Source organism: Drosophila albomicans, chromosome 2L, assembly GCF_009650485.2.
Source record: "Drosophila albomicans strain 15112-1751.03 chromosome 2L, ASM965048v2, whole genome shotgun sequence".
Lineage (NCBI taxonomy): Eukaryota > Metazoa > Arthropoda > Insecta > Diptera > Drosophilidae > Drosophila > Drosophila albomicans.
In genome coordinates, this window is record NC_047628.2 from 20,965,501 (window position 1) to 20,985,343 (window position 19,843).

Here is a 19,843-nt window from a genome sequence, read left to right on the forward strand (position 1 = left end):
TTTCGATTATTTAGTTTGAATTGTAGTTCTCTATTTGAATTGTATTTCTTGCAAATTAAATGCAACATTTTAGCTTATCGATAGTATGACAAAGCGATAATTTTGTATAGTCATCATGAATATAATAGTTTTAGACAGTTTTTTTTTGCAATAAATTGGTAATGTTCTTTATTTTATCGATAGTAATATGTTAATATACTTATTGATAGTAAATTAGTAATCGATTTTAATAACTAATATAATAATTTTGTATAGTCATCAGGAATATAACATTTTCAGGCAGTTTTTGCAACAATCGAACGTAAAGTTCTTTATATAATCGATAGTAACATGAATAGTTATTCCTAAGTTACTTATCGATAGTAAATAACTTATCGGTTTTAATAACTTTAGCTCACAATTTGAACTTTCCACTAAAATGTATGAGACTTTTGACAAAATGTTGAAAATACTTGCAACTCTTTGTCAAATAAAGACAGCATAATTTTTATCGAAATTATTAATCTAAATAGCTACCATTAAGAGGGTTTCTATGTGTGTGTATGATCAGAGTATTTTCCCTGCTGATTTTCTCTTTTTCACTTGAGTTATCTATGCCACACACAACTTGACATTTTGCGAATACTTGGCCCCGAAACAAATTCTGTTGCCTGGCTTTGATCTCTCCACTTGAACGCTTTTGTTTCGCATTGTCCAAAACAAAAACAACAGCAAAACAAAAAAAATGAATAACTGAAAATAGGGGGGAAGACAAAAAAAAAATAAAATAAAATAAAAACTCAATGGGGCTCTCTGGCTAATCTGGCTAAAAGCAGCAGCAGCAGCAGCAGACGCCATTGACGATGAGATTTACTTGTTCAGCTATTTATTTATTTATTTTGTTTATATTTATTACGAGGAGCCGCCATTAAGCGGCTGCTTCCTGCATCCACAATCCAAGACAGATCTCTGACGATGGATGGATAGTAGATAGAGAAAGAGGGATGGATGTGTATGCTATGCTCATAAAGCAAAAGTCCAATTGATTAAAGTAACAACACACAAATTGCTGCTGGCCATGCGGACTTTGAATTGTAGCTGTGTGCGTGCGTGTGTGTGCATGACTCATTTGCAATTAAACGACAAAGGCAGGCAGCGGCAGCAGCAGCAGCGACAGCAGCAGAAACACACAACTCTCTCACACACACACACACATACACATAAACCCTAGCACACAATCGTACACAAACACATGTGCAAAATTCAAGAGCCGCAAAAATGCCAGCATAAAAATAAAGTAAACGCTGCGCCAAAAGAAGAAAACCTACAAAAGCAGCCGCAGTCGCAGCAGCTGTTGGCAGCGACAGCGGCAGCGACCACAAAAGCAAAACTGCTACAGCGACAACGATGTGAGCGACAGAGCGCGAAAGAGAGACAGAGAGAGAGCGCTTGTCGTGTACGTCGTCGCTGCAAAATTCAAATTGGCTCAGACGAGCGGCGGCGGCGACGTCGACGTTAACAGCGACAGCGACTGATGTTTACACAACGTGCGGCGTATTCGCAAAGTTGCTCGCAAACAGCAAAAGCAACAACAACCACGACCGACGACGACGACAACGGCCGCTGCTTGTATTTTTCTTTTGCCGCTGCTGATATTTCTGCTTCTCTTCTTCTTCATCTTCTGCTTTTTTTTTGCTGCTTTTTGTAGTCGCCTCTAATTGAAAACAAGCAAAGACGGCCAAGTCTCTGCTTGTGTATGTGTGCGTGTTTGTGTTTGTGCAAAAGAAACAAGAAAAACAAGCAGCAATCGAGCGTCTACAGCTGGCGCTGTCGTCGTTGCTGCTGCTGCGGTTAGATGCGACGTCGTTGTTTTCCAGCGTTGCCAAACTTCACTTCAGTCAACGCATTTGTCGCTGTAGCTTTGCAGCAGCAACAGCAGCCGAGCAACATAGTAGTTGTTGTAGATCTCGCTCTTGCTATGTGAGTGTGTGTGTGTGTTTGTCTGATTGGTTGTGTGCTCGTATATATTTTTGTATCTTTGTAGCTTTGAAGCCATACATTGTGCATTCACATTTGCAGCAGGACACAAAGGCTAATTTATGCCTGCTCCAAAGAGCATTATTATGTATGCATCTTGTAGTTGGTGTGGTATGCGTGTGTGTGTGTGTGTGAGCACCTGATCGATACTTAATGATAGGCCCAAAGCATTAAACCGGTTCTTGAGTGCCTGGCAAACGTCACAAGCGACATAATCCCCCAACAAAACGAAGAAAAATAAAATACACAAATAGTAAATACAACAAGACAACAACATCAACTGGTTTCATTGGTAACAGGTAATAATACACATATACGACGGACTATTTGGTATAAAAATCGATTTGTGCCTTGGTCTTCATGATAATCTTTTTTTTTTTTTAGTCTCTCTTTCTCTGCATCGCCGCCTGCTGCTTCTTTAGCACCTTTTGTCAACGTGTATGAGAGTGTGAAATTCGGCAACGTCGCCTGACTACTGCCTGTGAAAGCCTTGCTTCCACCCTGCTTCCCTTTGCGACAGCTCAACTCAACTCAAGTGTGAAATTATTTCGGAATTTTCTAATTTCCCATACGAAATACAAAATTGAGTTATCGCATCGCCAGGCGGCAGACAAAACACAAAAAAAACAGCGACGCGTTGTCACGTTCCCTCTTCTTCTATCTCCAAAAAGCCCCACTCTATATGGCATATAGCATTACGAAACTACAGTGACAACAACAACAATGGCAAATGTGCAATGCAAGGCACAAAAATGTAAAACAATAACAATGCAAATAATAATCAAATAATTGCACGACTTGCAAAACAAAAAGCAGTTGTCGAACAAAAACAACAACGACAACAACATCTAAAACAACCGCTAGCTAGCAGCACTCGAGGCGTTCCTGAACGTACTCATAGATACCTTTTTGCACATGTGTGTGTGTGCAGATACAATAACTCATTCGCCCCACACAAAAGGCAACAACTCAATTTTAAAACTCGGAAATATTTTTCTGCTTTGCTTTTTTTTTTTTTGTATATAATATATATTAATTATTCTTATCAGCTGTGCACAAAAATTGACCGCGACAGGGAAAACAACAATAAGAAAAACAACACACATTCTGGCTGTAAATGGAAAAAAAGAAATTTTGTTGTTGTAGATATGAGTCAAGAGTTGTCGTCTCCCAAGGGAGAAATTAACAACAATAACAATGCCATGAGTAACTCCATGTGTGTGCTCTATTAGTAATTAACTACCACATTAAGTGCACAATGCATAGCTATAAATAACTTCCTTTTTTTATAATGAACTACTACACGTTGAGGTGTTAGATCACCAAAGTTTATATCTAGCAAAAACAAAAACAATTATAAGTGAATTTATTACGAGTCTATAAATAAGGGTTGAAATATTGCAACATACTCTATAAATATTAATGTAAAGTATTAAATATATAGTATATTAGGTAGTTAAGCAGTATATGTGATATACTTGTTTTTCTCCCATATTCTATAATCAAAATTAATAACTATATTTCAAAGTTTAAAGCAACGTTTTTCATTTTTTTTATCCTTATTATTTTAGCAACCAAATTTAAACATTATAAGTCACACAGTGCCCAAGATATTATGCCAAATTGACTAGCAGACACATAGTTTTTGTTAATTTATTGTATTTTTATCGCCAAGTGCCATAAAATGCTTTTTGCAGCTGACATACCAGATTTTTAACAACAAAAACCATAAAGTTTTCAATATGAGAGATTAAATAGAATTCTTTATTTTTTTTTTGGTAGCGTTTCAAAAACATAACCTATGACAATTTTGATTCCTGCTGAGTGATATATGCGCAAAGAATTTATGAGACTTCCAAGATTAAATAATATAATAATTTAAGTTTTCCATTTGTCAGTTGCACTTGTAGTTTTTACATAACTTGGGTAAGGACGGACAGGCAGGTGAAAAGATAACTAAAACGTTAGAATTTCTTCCCTGTCTGGCAATTTACACACACAAAAATAGCAACAAATTAAACGCGCACACACACACCGATACAGATACAACATTCACTCACGGATACAGATACAGATACATATGGCATAATAAAAATGGAATCTATCTTGCGTGTGAGCAATTACAATTTGTGGGGCGCATTGCTCTCTGTTCAGTTCAGTTCGGTTCTATTCTGCTTCTGTTTCTACATTTATTCCATTCCATTCTCTTCTCTACACAGTTCGCATTCACATTTTCTCTATCTCTTTCTGTTCTATTCTGCGCTGTTTCACACTCTATCTAATCTACTTTTTTGGCTTTGCCCCACAGAACTCGCGACGCTGTCAATGCCAAAAGAACATTGAAAAAAAAAAACAAAATAATACAAAAACACACAGAGCAGAGAAAAAAAGAAAAACAACAACTATGAGTAGACTCGATGTGTAGTATATGCATTAACAACAATAACAATAACAGCAACAATAAATGTAACATGACATTGAAACAAGTCAAATGCTTTTGCGCTGAAACAAAAATTTGATACCTCAATGCTGATATTCTTGTTGTTGCTGTTGTTGTAACTATTTTCAAGTTTTCTTTCTGGCATTTCGTGTGTTAAAAAGCGAAACACGAAATCAATTTGATTGAAATTGAAAACAAAATCCGCAAACGGGGAAGCACAAATCGACAATATCTCTTCTCTTTTTAGGCCTAAGAAAGAAACAAAACCAATCAAGCACAATGCCAAATCCATAAAAAGAACTGTTTAAATTCGTATATTTTGCCGTATTATAACGTAAGCAAAAATCAAACCAAAAAAAAGTGTGTTGAAAGATTTGACTGGTAAACACACATTGTACAAATCCACTTGAAAGCTGCCACAAATTCGAGAGGTGCCCCTGCAACACGACGTTGAGCAATTCTACAGCGGCAGAATTGAGTAAACTTAAAAAAAAAAAGGAAAGTTTGATTTTTGGGCGTTGTAAGTTTGTTATACTAAAAAAAAGTCTATAAATTGCAACTGAGTTTAGTTTACACAGGAATTTTTAAATGTCTAGCTAAACTAAATGTCTAAAAAACTATTAAGAAAGCGAGTGTGCTCGACTGAGAAATACCTACAGCAACAGATTGAAAATATACCAAATCAATACACCGGAAAAATATTGAAGTAAAGACAAAGTGCTATATTCGGTATATTTATATAGTATTGCATTTAAAATATATCATACTTCTTAAAATATTTCAAAATAATATACATAAAAACACCTTTAAAATACCAATGGTCTTATTTGGTATATTTAAATACCACTACCCTCAAAATAAACCATGGAGTGCAATATATTCTGAATTGTCATACGTTTTTTAAAAATACCAATGGTATATTTATATACCACTATCCTCAAAATGAACCATTGAGTGCAAAATATACCGAATTGTTAGACAAAGGAAACTAATACTCGTACAAAAGTATTTCATTAATTTCCTGGAATCATAAAAACTATAGTTTTTATTGTTTTTACCAATCATCGCGACATTATTTATAACTATCTATTTGAAAAACAGCAACAAAAATCAGAAATATATACATTTAAAAGATACTACATTTCTCTTGCTTTTGCATATCAAATCTAGTGCTTTCAACATCCTTTTGTTTTGATTTTCAACAACAGCGAAATGCCAAGTGTTCACGTCACTGATCTTTCACTTTGCTAATTTGTACAATCTTCATGGAATTCGCTTTATTCTATGCGGCGGTGGCGATAAAGCATTTTGGGCCACATGCGTCATCATCAACACTCACAGCTGGCTTTAATGGTTTATTCGGACGAAATGTATCCCGCAGATACAGAGTGAGTCTAGTGCGTAATTTATCTATGCACATTTTGGCCAGCCATCATTTGTTGTTGCTGTTGTTGTTGTTGCTCTCGCGTTCAATGCGCGGTTCATTGTCAATGTCAAAAAGCTGTTGACTGGTTTTTTATGTTGGCTTTTTTTCAAACATTTTTTTTTTTGAGCTGTGCTTTGACGATTGTCTTGTAATTAACCGAGACAAAACTACCAAAGAGAGTGGCGCAGTTGTTGTTTGCGGTTGTTTTGGGCTCTGGCTCTGGCTCTGCTGACATTGATGCGGGTTTAATGCACCTCAACGCAACTCCACTCAAGTCTCAAGTATCTTGTGCGCTCATGGGCCGCTTTAATGACTTGGCCAGAAAAGAAAAACATACACAACAAACATACATTTTGGCCACAATGTATAGGCCCGGCTAATGAAGCAATTAGGTGTCGACTTTTGCACCAAACCAAAAAAAAGAAAAAAAAAACAGAAAAAATACACTAAACAAGACAAGACATGAAGGAAAATAAATAAATAAATGTATAGAGCAGCGGCGATCAGCAAAACTTGTTTGGCCAAGAGAACAACAAATGAAAGGCAGACAGAGGCGTCTAAACAGACACACACACACACACACATACGATTCTTTGGGCCCAAAAACAACTACAACTACAACAACAGAAAAATATTGTACAAAATTACGTAATAACGCAAAATAGACGTCAACAACAGCGCCACATGTCCGTCGTCTAGGTCCGACACACAACGTTTGTGTCTCTCTTCGTTTTTGGGCTGAGGCTGATTTTTCTGTACACGTCGCCAGTTGGCTCACACACACAGGTAGAGAAGATGCGGTCCAAGCTACAACAAGATACAAGTCAAGGTAAAAACGTTACGCACAAGTATCTCACAGATGCAGACACACACACAGATGCTAAGCTGCATCTGCATCTACTTAAAATACTTTCCGTCTTTTTGGGAAGAAACCAACAGACGACGTGTCAGAGATCTATGACGGATAAAATTGAACGAACTGCGTGACTCGCCAGTGGGCGCAGAGAGCACTCTCCAGTCATACTCATAGTCATAGTCACTGACTGTCACACAAAGTCAACGTCAGACCCACGCTCTGCATCTTTCAGATACACATGGCTAGCTGACGTCTCTCAGAGCTTTGTGTCAACCGTTAGCTTGAATTTAGGGCCTACGCAGCTCTGCTCTTGCTGCAGCTGCCAGCAAACGCATTTGCATTTCTCAGATACATTTGGAAGCCAGCTATCTCTGACGGTTCCGCGTATGGAAAATTCCAGGTATCTGCAAGATACACGACCGCCAAGTAAATGGAGCTTTTCTAGGCGCTTCTTGTGGGCAATTTGAACTTCGGTCGAGAACTTGATTTTAGTTTTAATAGAATTAGTTAGAATAGAAGGGAAGGATGTTCATTCTATAATATCTATTAAAAATTTGAGAAATATGTCGGAAGCTTAATTAAGCAAACATTTCCGTTGACTTCCAATTGGAAACCGCGTAAATAAAATATGCAAAAAGGTGAATGGAATATTTTAGAAAAAGATAAAGGTACTGCACTTTGAAGTGTAGTATCGCAAAATACTTTCACAAGGAATTTACTCGAGCTTAATCAACTGTATGTATGACGAATTGTTTGAAATTTATTAAAACTTGAATGGAATATTTTTTTTAAAAATAGATAAAGAAACTACACTTCAGTGTCTAGTGTCATGCTTTTAATGAGTGAATTTATCTCAAAGTCCGAAATAAATTAGGAGTTTCAGGTTAAAGTATGATACAACTGAGATATTACTTAAACACTTCTATAAAAAGTTGAATTGTATTATTTAGATCCAGAATAGGAAACAACTGGAATAAATTCCTTGAAGTCTGGAAACAATAGAAGTTTCTTTTGTTCTCTCGGGTATCTGTAACTGGAACTTACCTTTTCAAAGTATCGCGTAGTAGTTTCTGGCTATGGTTATTGTTAGTGTTGCTGTTGTTATTGTTGTTGTTGCTGCTGCTACTATCCACGGCTATTTGTTGTTGTTGCTGCTGCGTAGTTTCGGCTAATTTTCCAAAACAAATGTTACGGCTGCTGTCGCGTACCATGTTTCGATAACTCACGATCTATTGAGCATTTCCCGTATGCCGTCGTTGTGGAGGCGCATAATTTTAAATGGGCGCGCTCCTCCCATTGATTGAATATCCCGCTTTCAAGATTTAACTCTCTCTCTCTTTTCTTTTTTCTCTTTCTCTCGGTTCACTCGCACATTTTTCGAGATACTTTCAATTTGCACTAGATCTCTTGATTTCTTAATTTTTCATTGCATTTTTGCTTGCTTTGCTTTTTTCTTTTTTTGCATTTACTTTTTGCTCACAGTGAAAACACACGACGATCGATTCAATCAATCGATTCGATACATCGATTCGAATTATTTTCTTTTTTTTTACTTTTTCATTTATTTTAGTATTGGGGGGCTGTAAATAGATTGAGGGGGAAGAACGTTTAGGGACATGAAGGGGAGTGATTGAAGATTAGCATATTATTAGATTAACATTTCTTTTTCTTCGAAGAGCAGACACAGCATTTTGCACTTTTCTTTTCTCATTTCTCATTCAACTTAACTTAATTTTGCCACACATATATCATCATCATTTACCATATTATTTCGCTGTTATTATTATTATCATTATTATTATTATTTATGTTATAATACATATTAGTTGCTTTCTTTGAATGCACCAAGAGGAGAAGGCGAACGACAAAGCTGATGCCAATTTATGTTAATTTAGCACTAAAAATATACACAACAAATGTTTTAATTTAATTCAACTAGAGAGCAATTTAAATTTATTGAAATTTCAATGGGACGCTCAACAACAATGTATGTGAATCTTTCGGTGTGTGTACGTGTGTGTGTGTATCTATGAGATACGCAAGATCTTTGCGCTCAATTTAAAAGGCAAGGCAAAGCAAGTCGCTGCTGCCTGGACAACAAGGGAAGAAGAAGGCATATTATTTTATATAGCAAGGGACTGCTGAGCGCATTTCCTCTACAACAACGAAGAACAGAAGGTGGAAATGCGAGCAGCGACGTCGACAGCACGTTATTATAATCCAGTCAACGTTACAAGCCAGGCAATGGCAACCAGGCAGCCGGACCGGGGCCGGGTCCAAGCAAGAACCAACAACATCGCCATCAATCCACAAAACCGGCCAACAACAACAATATACAAAAAAAAAAACATTTATATATATATATATATATATATACATATATATATATATATGTACATATAAGAAAAGCAGCCAGCCAAGCCAAGCGGGGCGCATGTTAAAAATTCCAAAAAGCAGCAACATGGAAATACAAGAACAACATTCATGCTTTGCTGCTGCTGCTGCTGGCTCGCTGCCTTTTGTTGATGGCGTGAAATTTGGCAACAGCGTACAGTGTTTGCTGACTCCCTCTGACTAATGCGCTTAATCGCACTCTCTCGCTCACACTCGCTATCCCCTGTCTGGTTCACACTGCGTAGCGTGAGAGAAGTTTGGCAACATTGCCTCGCTGCTGAGTATGTTTGCTTATAATTGACGTTTGCACTGAACTGCTGCGCTGCTGCCTGCCTTTGCTGCTGCTGCTGCCGCTGTCTGACGTGGTTGTTATAGCTACTCATACACACACATACAAACTCATATACACATTGAGTAAAGTGGGGTGCCTGTGGTGAGAGCGAGATAGAGCGACAGGTTTTAATGGCCCGTTGTTGCTGCTTCAGCGCACACACAGCATTAAAATACACGTTTAAGTATACATACATGGACATACATACATCCATATAGATGCCAGTAGTATGCTTGTGTGTGTACTATGTACTTTTATGTACATAAAGAATTTATAGCTGGTACTTTTTGAGTGCTGCTTGCTCTGCTGCTGCCTCTGCCTGGGCATGGCATGGAAAAACGAGTATCTTCTGTGAGTTTGTTTTTGCCGTTCGTCATTGTTGTTGTTCGCAGTCGCTGCCGTCGTTGCTGCTGCTGTTGTGTATTTATAAATGGTTATGTAGTCATGTGCATGTGTACTTATGTACGTATGCGTGTGTATGTGTCGTGAGACGAGAGGGGTGCTTCGGGAACTCGCGTTGTTATTTCACGTTTTTCAGCCATTTCGTCCCCCTTCCCAATTTGCCATGCCTGCTGCCAGCGATGACGACGTTGTGATATGGCCATACATAAAATGTAGTTTTGTCGCTCTGCCTAACCATTGTTGTTTTTGTTGCTGCCATTTGCTACGCTTATAGGGCCCTTTTGTGTGTTGTTGGGGCGCAGCAGGAAATCACAACTACACGCAAAATGGAGCCCATAAAAATACTCAAATACATACATATGTATGTACAACCCATATATGAGTGTCTGTGTTTGCTGCCTGTACAAAACGCGCAGTCGCTAGCGGGCGTTTGGACTGGCGCTCTCCTCTTTCTATCTCTTTTGCAAGCATATACACAACGCTATCTCTCTTTCATTCTCACACACACAGAGAGGCCCCCGAGTTGGAGAGCTTAAGCGGCAGGCAGCCATTGCTGCTGCTTCTGTCGCTGCTGCCGTCGTTTGGGGCTGCCAATCGATCGTGAAAGTTTTTGGTGCTGCCTGCCTGGCTGTACTTAAACATTGCTGCTGCGCATCAGTCGCTTTGTATGCCTGGTGGGGTGCGGTCCAATTCGCTTCATTATTTTTTTGTTGTTGCTGCTGCTTGCGTTTTTTCTTTTTTCGCCCCCTTTTTGTCGACGTGTGCAAAAAACAAACTAAAATCTCTACCTCATTTTGCTCAAAAAGTAAACTAAACTAAAACGAAAACAAAATACAGTATATTTTATACTGCTTGAAATTTGTGCGTTTTTTCTATCCTTTTCGTTGGTCTCTTCTACTTGTACATTGGAGGTGCTGGCGGCCATTTTGTTTTTTGTGGTGGTGGCCATTGGAAACGTATTTGGTTTAAATATTACAACAACTGCTACGACATTTATGGCTAAAAGCTATGACCATTTATAGAGATAGCGTTTATTTTTCCTTTTTTTTTGCAAAAAAATCCCATTAAAAGAGGCGGCTAGAATTCGAAATTCATTAATATGCTAGCGCAGCTGTCGCTTTAGCAGTAGAAGAAGCAGAAACCAAACCAGTTTTATGCTTCTTCTTCATTGTCGTTTTTGTAGTCAGCAAACTATGCAGTCATTTTTGTAGCGCTGCTACGTGACCACACACCAATATACTCGCACACATACACATTTACACATACAGCGACCGCATTTGCAATATACAGGAGTAGGGGGAATTGACGAAGTGGGGTGGTGGCGGATGCCACCACACGCCGCGTCGCTTCAACTTTGTAGTTTTTGTCGTACAACGACGTAGTTTCTAACAGCTCACACACACACATACATGCGCACGCACACGAAACGGGTTAAATAAAGTTTTTTTTACCGCATCGTGCTGCTCGCTTGCACACATACACAAACACGAAGACCATTATTATTTTGATATTGGCCTCTCGCTTGCACGCGCGCGTTCTCGTTTCGTGCAGCTGAATCGATTTTTCAACGACAAGCGACAAACGAGCGACGACGACGACAAACGACGAAGACGACGAAGATGACGACGCCGCTACAAAACGCGACACGACAATTTCTCTCCATGTTCAAGCAACGCCATCTCACTTACACACACGCGACAAGCTTCGAAGATTTCCTTTCTTGCTCACACTTTAGCTGATTTGCTTTATTTGCGTTGTTCGTTTTGTATGCGGCTGCTGCTGCTGCTACTGCTGTTGTTGTTGGAGCTCAAACTAATACACACACACATATATACAAATCATATACACTCATACACACTCAAGTGCACACAGGCCAGCGCCATGTTACTTTTCTTTGTTGTTTTTTTTTTTTTTGTTGAGGGGGAGCTGTCAGCCTGGATTTTTGCTACAACACATTTCAACGACGCCGCCGTTGCTCTGTCGCTGCGCTGCTTGTAGCCGCTGCTTGCGTCGCTGTCGTCGCTTGCCTCGTTATTATATTTTTTTCAGCCCGTTGCACGTCATCCGTTCGTCGCCTTGTGTGCTTTGAATTTCTGATGAAATTCTTTGCTTTCGAGTTAATTGCTGTTGTTGCTGCTGCTTCTGTGCGGTGGCAGCGACGCCAGCAGTGAGCTCCCCAGCTCAGTCTCCAAAACGTTGTGCCATTTTTCTTTGTGCTGCGCAGCTTTGTAGATCGGAGACTGCAAAATCAACGACACACACACACAACAACGAAGCGAGTCCTGGGCGTTTACACAAACACACACACACACATTCATACATACGAATTTTGTATTTGTATGTATTAAATTATGTACTTTAAATTTAGTTTGCTCTTTGTTTTTGTAGCTGCAAAATTGGCATCAACTTTGTGGGCCGCCTTTAAGCATTCATTGCAAACATTTTTCAACATTGATTTTGTTTTTATTTTAAACACTTTGCAACACTTTCTAATTTGCAGGGGCCAATTCACTATTTTTTGTTTTAATTTTATTTTTTTATATTTTCTTATTTATCATCACAATTTTATATTTTCTCATTCCAGTAGTTTTATTTTTTATTTCCTTACCAATTGCGTTGAGAGCTGCAAAGATATGAAATGAATTAGAAATGTATAGATAAATACTGCTATTAACGCTGTTTAATAATTAATACAAATATCGAATGTTATATATTTATACTACTTACACCATTGAAGCGAATGCTTCCATCTGCTGATCGTCGGTTAATTCCAATCCGTTTGATGCTTTATTCGAAATTTCAGCATATTTCTCCAAGAAAATTCCTTTTTGTTGTAGTTCGATTTGTTTTTCTTATTTTTCACGATCCGGGAGTCAAATATTTATTATATATATATTTTTTATAATTTAATTCACTTTGCTGCAAATTTTTTTTAGTGAATTTTATTCAACAACAAAAAACCATCACAAACTAAATTTTTTATGAATTTTCTTATTTCAAATTTTTCGCAAAAAACAATAAAAAATTTGCTTCTCAATTTGTATCATAATTAAAAATTTTGTATTTAGATTGCATTTGAAATACTTTTTTTTTGGCTTTGCGATTTTTTCCTTACGTATTGTTTTTGTTTGTATTTGATTGTATTTGTTATTTGTATTTACATTTCTTGTTGTTGCTGTATTTGCATTTGTATTTGTGTAATTAATGCGTTTTCCACATAAACACAATCGCCCACACACACAACATACACTCTCTCACACACGTCTACGCGTACACACACACAGCGACAACCGCGCGCGTACGCTTCGCTCTTCGCTCCGACGACGATAAACCGCCGCACACACACTCTCACATATGCATTTACACAATTTGCATAAATAGAAGAGACAGAGAAGCACGGCGATGCGGTGCGAGGGGAACTGCAGTGGGGGGTGTGTTTAATTTGCCGTTATTTAACTTTTAATCAAATTATATTTACGATTAACATATATATTTGTGTTTAGATATTTCTTGTTATACTTTTGCGTGTGTTCGGCGTCTTGAATATTATTATCAATTATACTTGTAATTTTGATTTCAGTTTAATTACATATTTGACGCGCGCGCAGCGACAAACGAACCAACCACGACAAAAATTCAACTGAAACTGAAAGAATTAGCGGGTTGCCAGATTTGAATCGCGATTGAAGCATTTCTCTGAAATATGGCAACTCCCGCACTTTATCAGGTCAAAAATTGTGTTATTTCGTTGGTGCCAACGTTGGCAGCACCACAATAGTGCTGTAAAATTCATGTAGCTACCAGAAGTCTGCTGATTGTGACGTCAGTATTGCTTTGTTTGAAAAAGTTAGCATTTAAATTTTGTTCAAATAAGTAAATACATTTATTTATATTATGTGACATAATAAGATATTTTACCATTTATTAACGAGTTGTTATTTATCTTATTGGATGTTTAATGAAGATCTATCTCATCAGTAAGCCAAAGGACATTAATTTGTATTTTGTTCAAGAATATCTACTACTAACCAGGTCTAATGATGCTTTTGGCTATTAATAAATCTTATTGATTGTTTAACAAATTATCCGACTCAATAAGTTTTTCAATTGCCATCAAATATATCTTGTTGCCATTTATAAATCTTACAATTGGAAATAAAAATTTCGAAGTGGGCGCCAGTACGCCAAACGAGCTGCCAACTCGGCCGTTTACAATATGCTGGTATTTAAATACTGACAAGGGCTAGGAGAGGTGCTGTCAACTGCTTCTCATTCATTCTTACATGTTGTCAGGTTGGCAGTAAACAAAAGAGAATTACGATTATTACAAATATTTATGCGGTGGCACAAAAACAATGAGCAATCTTAAGCAAGATCTCGATGAATATTTGCTGCTGCAAAGCGATCAGAAAAAGAATTTCAATGTGAAACTGCCACAGCTCAAAGTGCCGTCCGGCCTCTCACAAATCTTCTCGCGCTCCGATGAGACACCTGAAGCAAACAGTTGGCTCAAGGACACACAGGATTCCTGCTGTCCCAAGCTGGTAAATTTACAACAGCTCTTATTATATATTAATATATTCATTGCATTTTCCATTTATCAACAGTCACGACTGCAACGCATTGTGGGCTTTGTAGCCTGTCTCGGCATGGGCTGCCTTTGCATGACACTCTCCACACTTTACATACCCGTCCTGATGCTGAAACCCAAATTTGCGCTGCTTTTCACATTGGGCAGTCTCTTCTTCATCATTAGCTTTTGCTTTCTCGTCGGCTTTCAGACGTTCTTCAAGCAAATGTTCTCCAAACCGCGACTCCTCTCATCCATCTCCTACAGCGGTTGTCTGATAACAACGCTATACTTCGCCCTGGTGGCAAAAAGCACCGCGTTTACGGTGCTGTTTGCGGTGGCCCAGATTATCACGCTGCTCTTCATGCTGCTGGGAATGGTGCCCGGTGGAGCGACGGGTCTCAAGTTCTTTGGGCAGTTGTTCAAGAGCAGCGTCTCAGCGTCGTCCAGTGCGCTTCCCGTTTAACACCCACGAATCACTTGCAAATTATACAAATTATTTATTAAACGTTAATAAACAACTTTTATGTGATACTTGGCTGATCTTCAATTCAATCACTTTCAGTTACGACACAAGCCATAGCATGTAATTTAAATATTGCTTATCGCAGACATGAATCATTACTGACTTTTAATATTTTTCCTCAACGTAATAATTTTAAGTAATTTATTTTTGAGCAAAAAATAAATAGGAATCATTACGTCTTATGTATAAAAATTCTTTGTCATGATTGTATTTTAATTTTCAATATATTTGTAGACTAATAATTTGATTTGAGTAACAAAAATGCAACTAATATTTATCATAAATTAATGAGTCAACTGAAATATATTGGTGTAATGCAAAATCGAGTACCCTTATTTATTCCTCAATATTGTTTTCAGCGAAAATATAAAAATTATAATAATAAATGTTAAGAAAAATGAATTAATATAATTATAAATTTTAAATCAAAAAGCCTGATTTTGGTCTAGATAATATTGGTTGAAGACGGTTTCAAGTGTCTGATTTTTGTTATTTAATTAAAACAATTGTAATTATTATTTTCGATTCCCTATTTATTTGTGCCACACTCGGCTAATCTTCAATTTCACCCAGATACAGCGTCTTATCGCTAGAGGCGGACAATATTAAAGGCTCTCGAGGACTAAAATCGACGTCGTTCACGCTGCCATTGTGTCCTGGCAGCTTATAAAGAATACGCCTCGTATTCACATCCCAAACGTAGACATGACGATCCGCTGATCCAGCGCTGATTTTGTCGCCACCCGGTGACCAGGCGCAACGCAAAAGATTCTTCTCAAAGTTATGCTGATGTCCCTGGAAGACTTTGACGCAGCGTTCCCCTGGAGCATACGGACGCACATCCCACACACGCAACGTGTTGTCCATGGCATTGGTCAGCACAAAGTCGCCTTCGGGGGAAAGCGCCACACTTGTAATGGTGTCTGTGTGGCCACGCAGATGATGCAACACCTGATTTTTGCGTATATCCCAAATCTTGAGCTCATTATCAATGCCGCCACTGATCACTTGTTCGCTAGTGTCGCCGAAACAAACCGCTGTCAGCTGATAAGGTGACTCAAGAACATGGGCCGCCTGCTTTTTGCGGGCATCCCAAATGCGTATGGTTCGATCATCGCTGCCGGAGCACAGCAGTTGCTGACCACGTCGCGAACCCTGTACACTGTTCACAAAGTTTGTGTGTCCTTTGAGACGTCGCACACGTTGCCCGCTAACAATGTCCCAAATGGCGAGCGTTTTGTCTGTGGAGCAGGTGAAAATATGGGAACCATCGGGTGTAAAGTGCGCTTCCATCACAGCGCCACTGTGTCCCGACATGGCCATAATGTTCTCGCAGTCGCCATAAACCTGCCAGATGTCTAAAGAATATGTAAATCAAGCTGGTAATCAAAAGAAAACTGAAATCTCTTACAAAGTTGTCTATCGAAGCCCGAGGACAGCAGCATTTCGCCTTCAGGATGAAATTCTGTGGTAAATATTTCCCCCTCATGTCCCTCTAGTTGCATTATGGGCGCCTGCAGGTTGGAAGTACGTCGCACGCCCTAAAAATTATAAAATTTACATTTTATTAATAAAAATGCTCCACAATAATTTTGTTGCTGCTTCTTCTTCTTCTTGTTGTGCATTTTTTGCTTACCGACTCGAGCAGCGCCTTGTCCCGATTTGTGTAGGCCGCAATTTCGCTCTTGCTGCGCTTGGACTCCTGCGCCAGCACAACACTAGTATTGGGACGTTTTGTGCCCATTTTATTGATAAAATTATATTTATTTATTAAACGTACACCGGAGCAGCCAATTTTTCAGCCGCAAAAACAAAACGTTGGTGCTGCCAACTAGGTATGCAGATGTATGTTGCTAAACTGCATGTAAGTTGGACCATTGCCCAACACTGCGTGAACAAACGATTTTTTTGTAGCATTCGATGGCTGCGATAGCGCTACTCCGTCAATAATAGTGAATGTGTTATCGATGTTTCTCCACTTTTAAACAAGACCTCTTTTTAAATTGTACATAATTGTTTATTTTAACGACATTTCGGCTATACATATGCAATTTTTTCCCAATATGGTAGCTTCCTAGAAAGCATCCACCCGTGGCGCCTCAGCATACAAATTCTCCTTCTTGCGTTCACCAGTCAACCATTGCCTGAAGCGCTCGTTTCGCATGGCCTGCAAATGCAACAACATTTAACATTTAATAAAACGACCAATGAAGGACGCTGGATTTGTAAACTTACGTGGAAACGTTTCAGCTGCTTATCCATGCTCACGCACTCCTGGAAGTCGCCAATAAGATCGGCGCATTGCTTCTTGCCGCGTTCCAAGCCATAAGCCTCCAGGCAATCCATCATTTTCATTTCGAATTGGCCGCATTTGTCGTAGGTTTGATGGTTGATCAGACAACCGGTCAAATCGGTCAATGGCAGGCGCAGGAACGGCGACAATGACATTTTGTTGTTGTTAGCTGCAAAAATACAAATACAAAATATTTATATTATTCCAATTGGAATCGTGTAGTGTCTTCGCTGTGACGTAACAATAACAACGCTGTTATTTAAATTTTGTACCCTACAGCAAACAGCAGCTGTTGCTTAGAGTGCTCCTGTTGTCTAGTTATGCTCATATAATGAGTTTTAGGAGTTGTAATTTACCTTAAATTCCAATCCAAGTGAAAAATAAGAATCTTTGAGAATCTATATGAGCGACAGCTAGAGATGGGGAAAACACCGATGATGCTATCGATGTATCGATGTTTTATAGTTTTTCGAATAATCGAAAGCAAGAAATATCAATTGCTAGTATTTTAATACCAATGATTGTAGAAAACAGGCTAATCGATATTCGACTGCAAGTGTTGGCAAACTTTGTGTTGACTGCACGTTTTGTTTACAATTGCAGCGCATTCCACAACGTAGCTGCATTTAAATTAATTGAATTAATTTGTAAAAGAAAATGAAAAATCAAGAACTAATTGATTATCTAGAGAGCTGCGGCGTTTGTCGCGTGTGTCAGTTGCGCTACCTAAAGGCGCGCGGCACTGAATACCGCGACATGCAGAAAACCTTTCAGCGCGTGAGCAGAGAACATATTGAGACTTGCTTCCTGAGCGGCTATTCAACTATTTAATTACAGCTGGATGTAAAAGTGCCTGCAGATGGTATAAAGGATGAACCAGCCGATGAGCAGCCCACCAAGAAGCCACGTCTGGACATTTGCTCCACTTGCCTGGGACTTTTCTCCGAGGATTTCCAGCAACAATTAATCGATGGCATTTTGCACTCGGATTTTGCCAAATACGACAGCGCAGGAATCGTTTTAGCTTTCAGTTTGCCAATGGCGCTACAGCTGCGTCAGCTCTCCATGTGGTTTGCATTACAGCGCAAATTTGGCGCCGCGGTGGACAACAACTTTGCACCCGATGTACCCATCAAGGAGGCTGTAAAACTCATATTACATCCCATTGTTTGCACGCAGCTGAACAAGGAATACGATGCCAATGGGCTGATGATTAACATTGAGTTGCGGCATAGCACTGAGCAGGCGGATGTGGCCAAGCTGGTGGAGCTAAATAAGGCAGCATTTCCCGCAAAGGCGGCACATCAGAAACGCATCGAAATCTCGCGAGGTTTGCTTGAAAAACAGTATCAACCAGCACGTCTCAAAGCTGAACTGTTTGAGAAATTCCTGCCAATACCTCCGGCGCCTGTTACGGATCCTCTGGAACTACAGTCCATAGATCTATTGGGTCCTTTGGTTTGTGTGGCGGGACGTTATCGCAAGCTGAGCCGCGAACTTTCACATACGCCTTGGGTGCTGGATGGGAAACGCATCATGGAGGACAGCATTGAGGAGATTATCATACGCAATGTAGGAGGCCACTTTAGTGAGACGCCGGAGAAGATTACGTTCATGTCCAGCGGTCGTGAGGATGTCGATGTGCGTTGTTTGGGCAAAGGACGTCCATTTGTCTTGGAAATTCAAAATGCACGTTGTGGCAGCTTGACTCAAGCACAAGCATTGGCTATGGAGCAAGCTGTAGATGCCACGGGCACGGTGTCCATACACAATCTGCAGGTGGTGCCGCGTGAAGAATTGACACACATTAAGACGGGTGAGGAACAGAAGCGTAAATATTATCGTGCTCTCTGTGTGCTCGAGCAGCCGGCGACGTTGGACATACTACAGAAATTGCAAATCTCGGAGAGCTTTGACATACAACAAAAGACGCCCATACGTGTGTTGCATCGTCGACCCCTGCATACGCGTCCTCGAACTATATTCGAGGTAAAGGCACGCGTGCAGCGCGAGAATCCGCGTTTGTTGGTCATTGATGTTGTGAGTCAAGCGGGTACTTATATCAAGGAGCTGGTGCATGGTGAATTTGGACGCACGGCGCCTTCGATAGCTTCGATAATAGGCCAGCCCATTGACATCTTGGCACTGGATGTGGTGGGCATTGACTTGGATTGGCCGGCCGATGTAAATAATGCAGCTGCAGTTGAATAATCGTTACTTTTTTGAATTTTAAGTTTGTACAACACTGGCGATCAGCTATTAGAGGCATAGGACTCTACAATTCCAGACAATAGCGAATGTGGAATTGCTACATAGAATGTTATTTGCTTTACAATAAATATTTGTAAATACCATTTTATTACCATTTTATTACTTATTTAAATGCTGTAGGTAATGCAGCGGTAGGTTGAACAAAAGCTACTTATCAATATTACCGTTTTGCAACACTTCTGTAACAGATGGAGCAATATATTTGTTCAATAATATTGCAATTGTGACGTCATGCCCAGCGGGAGAGAGCAGAGCGCAAGAGCTGCGCACTCGCATATAACCTGTGGAGGCGAGCATTGCGAACAAGATGGCAGCACC

The 19,843-nt window shown here is 39.3% G+C and overlaps 5 protein-coding genes across 13 annotated transcripts in view; 2 read left to right on the top strand and 3 right to left on the bottom strand.

Moving 5' to 3' along the window:
- Positions 1-13,500, bottom strand: part of LOC117563342 (protein split ends) — a 77,409-nt gene extending 63,909 nt beyond the window's left edge. For 3 of the 9 annotated variants that reach the window (XM_052002885.1, XM_052002879.1, XM_052002880.1), the window contains exons 1-3: positions 12,593-12,784; positions 12,474-12,488; positions 7,783-8,318 (exon numbers count right to left, since the gene is read on the bottom strand). In XM_052002885.1, the coding sequence (XP_051858845.1) occupies positions 7,783-7,949 (167 nt within the window). In that variant the 5' untranslated portion in view covers positions 7,950-8,318; positions 12,474-12,488; positions 12,593-12,784. Of the gene's footprint in view, positions 1-7,782; positions 9,055-12,473; positions 12,489-12,592; positions 12,785-12,980 lie in introns of those variants that run through there. The other 6 variants (XM_052002875.1, XM_052002874.1, XM_052002881.1 and 3 more) reach the window with 6 other exon arrangements.
- A 630-nt stretch (positions 13,501-14,130) lies between these two features.
- On the top strand, positions 14,131-14,969 carry LOC117564389 (uncharacterized). Its single transcript, XM_034243110.2, has 2 exons — positions 14,131-14,409; positions 14,473-14,969. The coding sequence occupies exons 1-2, from the start codon at positions 14,221-14,223 to the stop codon at positions 14,899-14,901; spliced, it is 618 nt and encodes a 205-aa protein (XP_034099001.1). The 5' UTR covers positions 14,131-14,220; the 3' UTR covers positions 14,902-14,969.
- A 504-nt stretch (positions 14,970-15,473) lies between these two features.
- LOC117564388 (U5 small nuclear ribonucleoprotein 40 kDa protein) lies at positions 15,474-16,811 on the bottom strand. Its single transcript, XM_034243109.2, has 3 exons — positions 16,598-16,811; positions 16,373-16,502; positions 15,474-16,319 (listed from the first exon to the last, which is right to left on the bottom strand). Exons 1-3 carry the CDS (start codon positions 16,703-16,705, stop codon positions 15,514-15,516), a joined length of 1,044 nt encoding a protein of 347 aa, XP_034099000.1. The 5' UTR covers positions 16,706-16,811; the 3' UTR covers positions 15,474-15,513.
- A 145-nt stretch (positions 16,812-16,956) lies between these two features.
- Positions 16,957-17,719, bottom strand: LOC117564390 (NADH dehydrogenase [ubiquinone] iron-sulfur protein 5). The gene is made up of 3 exons (XM_034243111.2): positions 17,611-17,719; positions 17,197-17,423; positions 16,957-17,128 (listed from the first exon to the last, which is right to left on the bottom strand). Exons 2-3 carry the CDS (start codon positions 17,407-17,409, stop codon positions 17,036-17,038), a joined length of 306 nt encoding a protein of 101 aa, XP_034099002.1. The 5' UTR covers positions 17,410-17,423; positions 17,611-17,719; the 3' UTR covers positions 16,957-17,035.
- A 92-nt stretch (positions 17,720-17,811) lies between these two features.
- Positions 17,812-19,549, top strand: LOC117564387 (putative tRNA pseudouridine synthase Pus10). The gene is made up of 2 exons (XM_034243107.2): positions 17,812-18,031; positions 18,092-19,549. Exons 1-2 carry the CDS (start codon positions 17,912-17,914, stop codon positions 19,463-19,465), a joined length of 1,494 nt encoding a protein of 497 aa, XP_034098998.1. The 5' UTR covers positions 17,812-17,911; the 3' UTR covers positions 19,466-19,549.
- Positions 19,550-19,843: the final 294 nt, after the last annotated feature.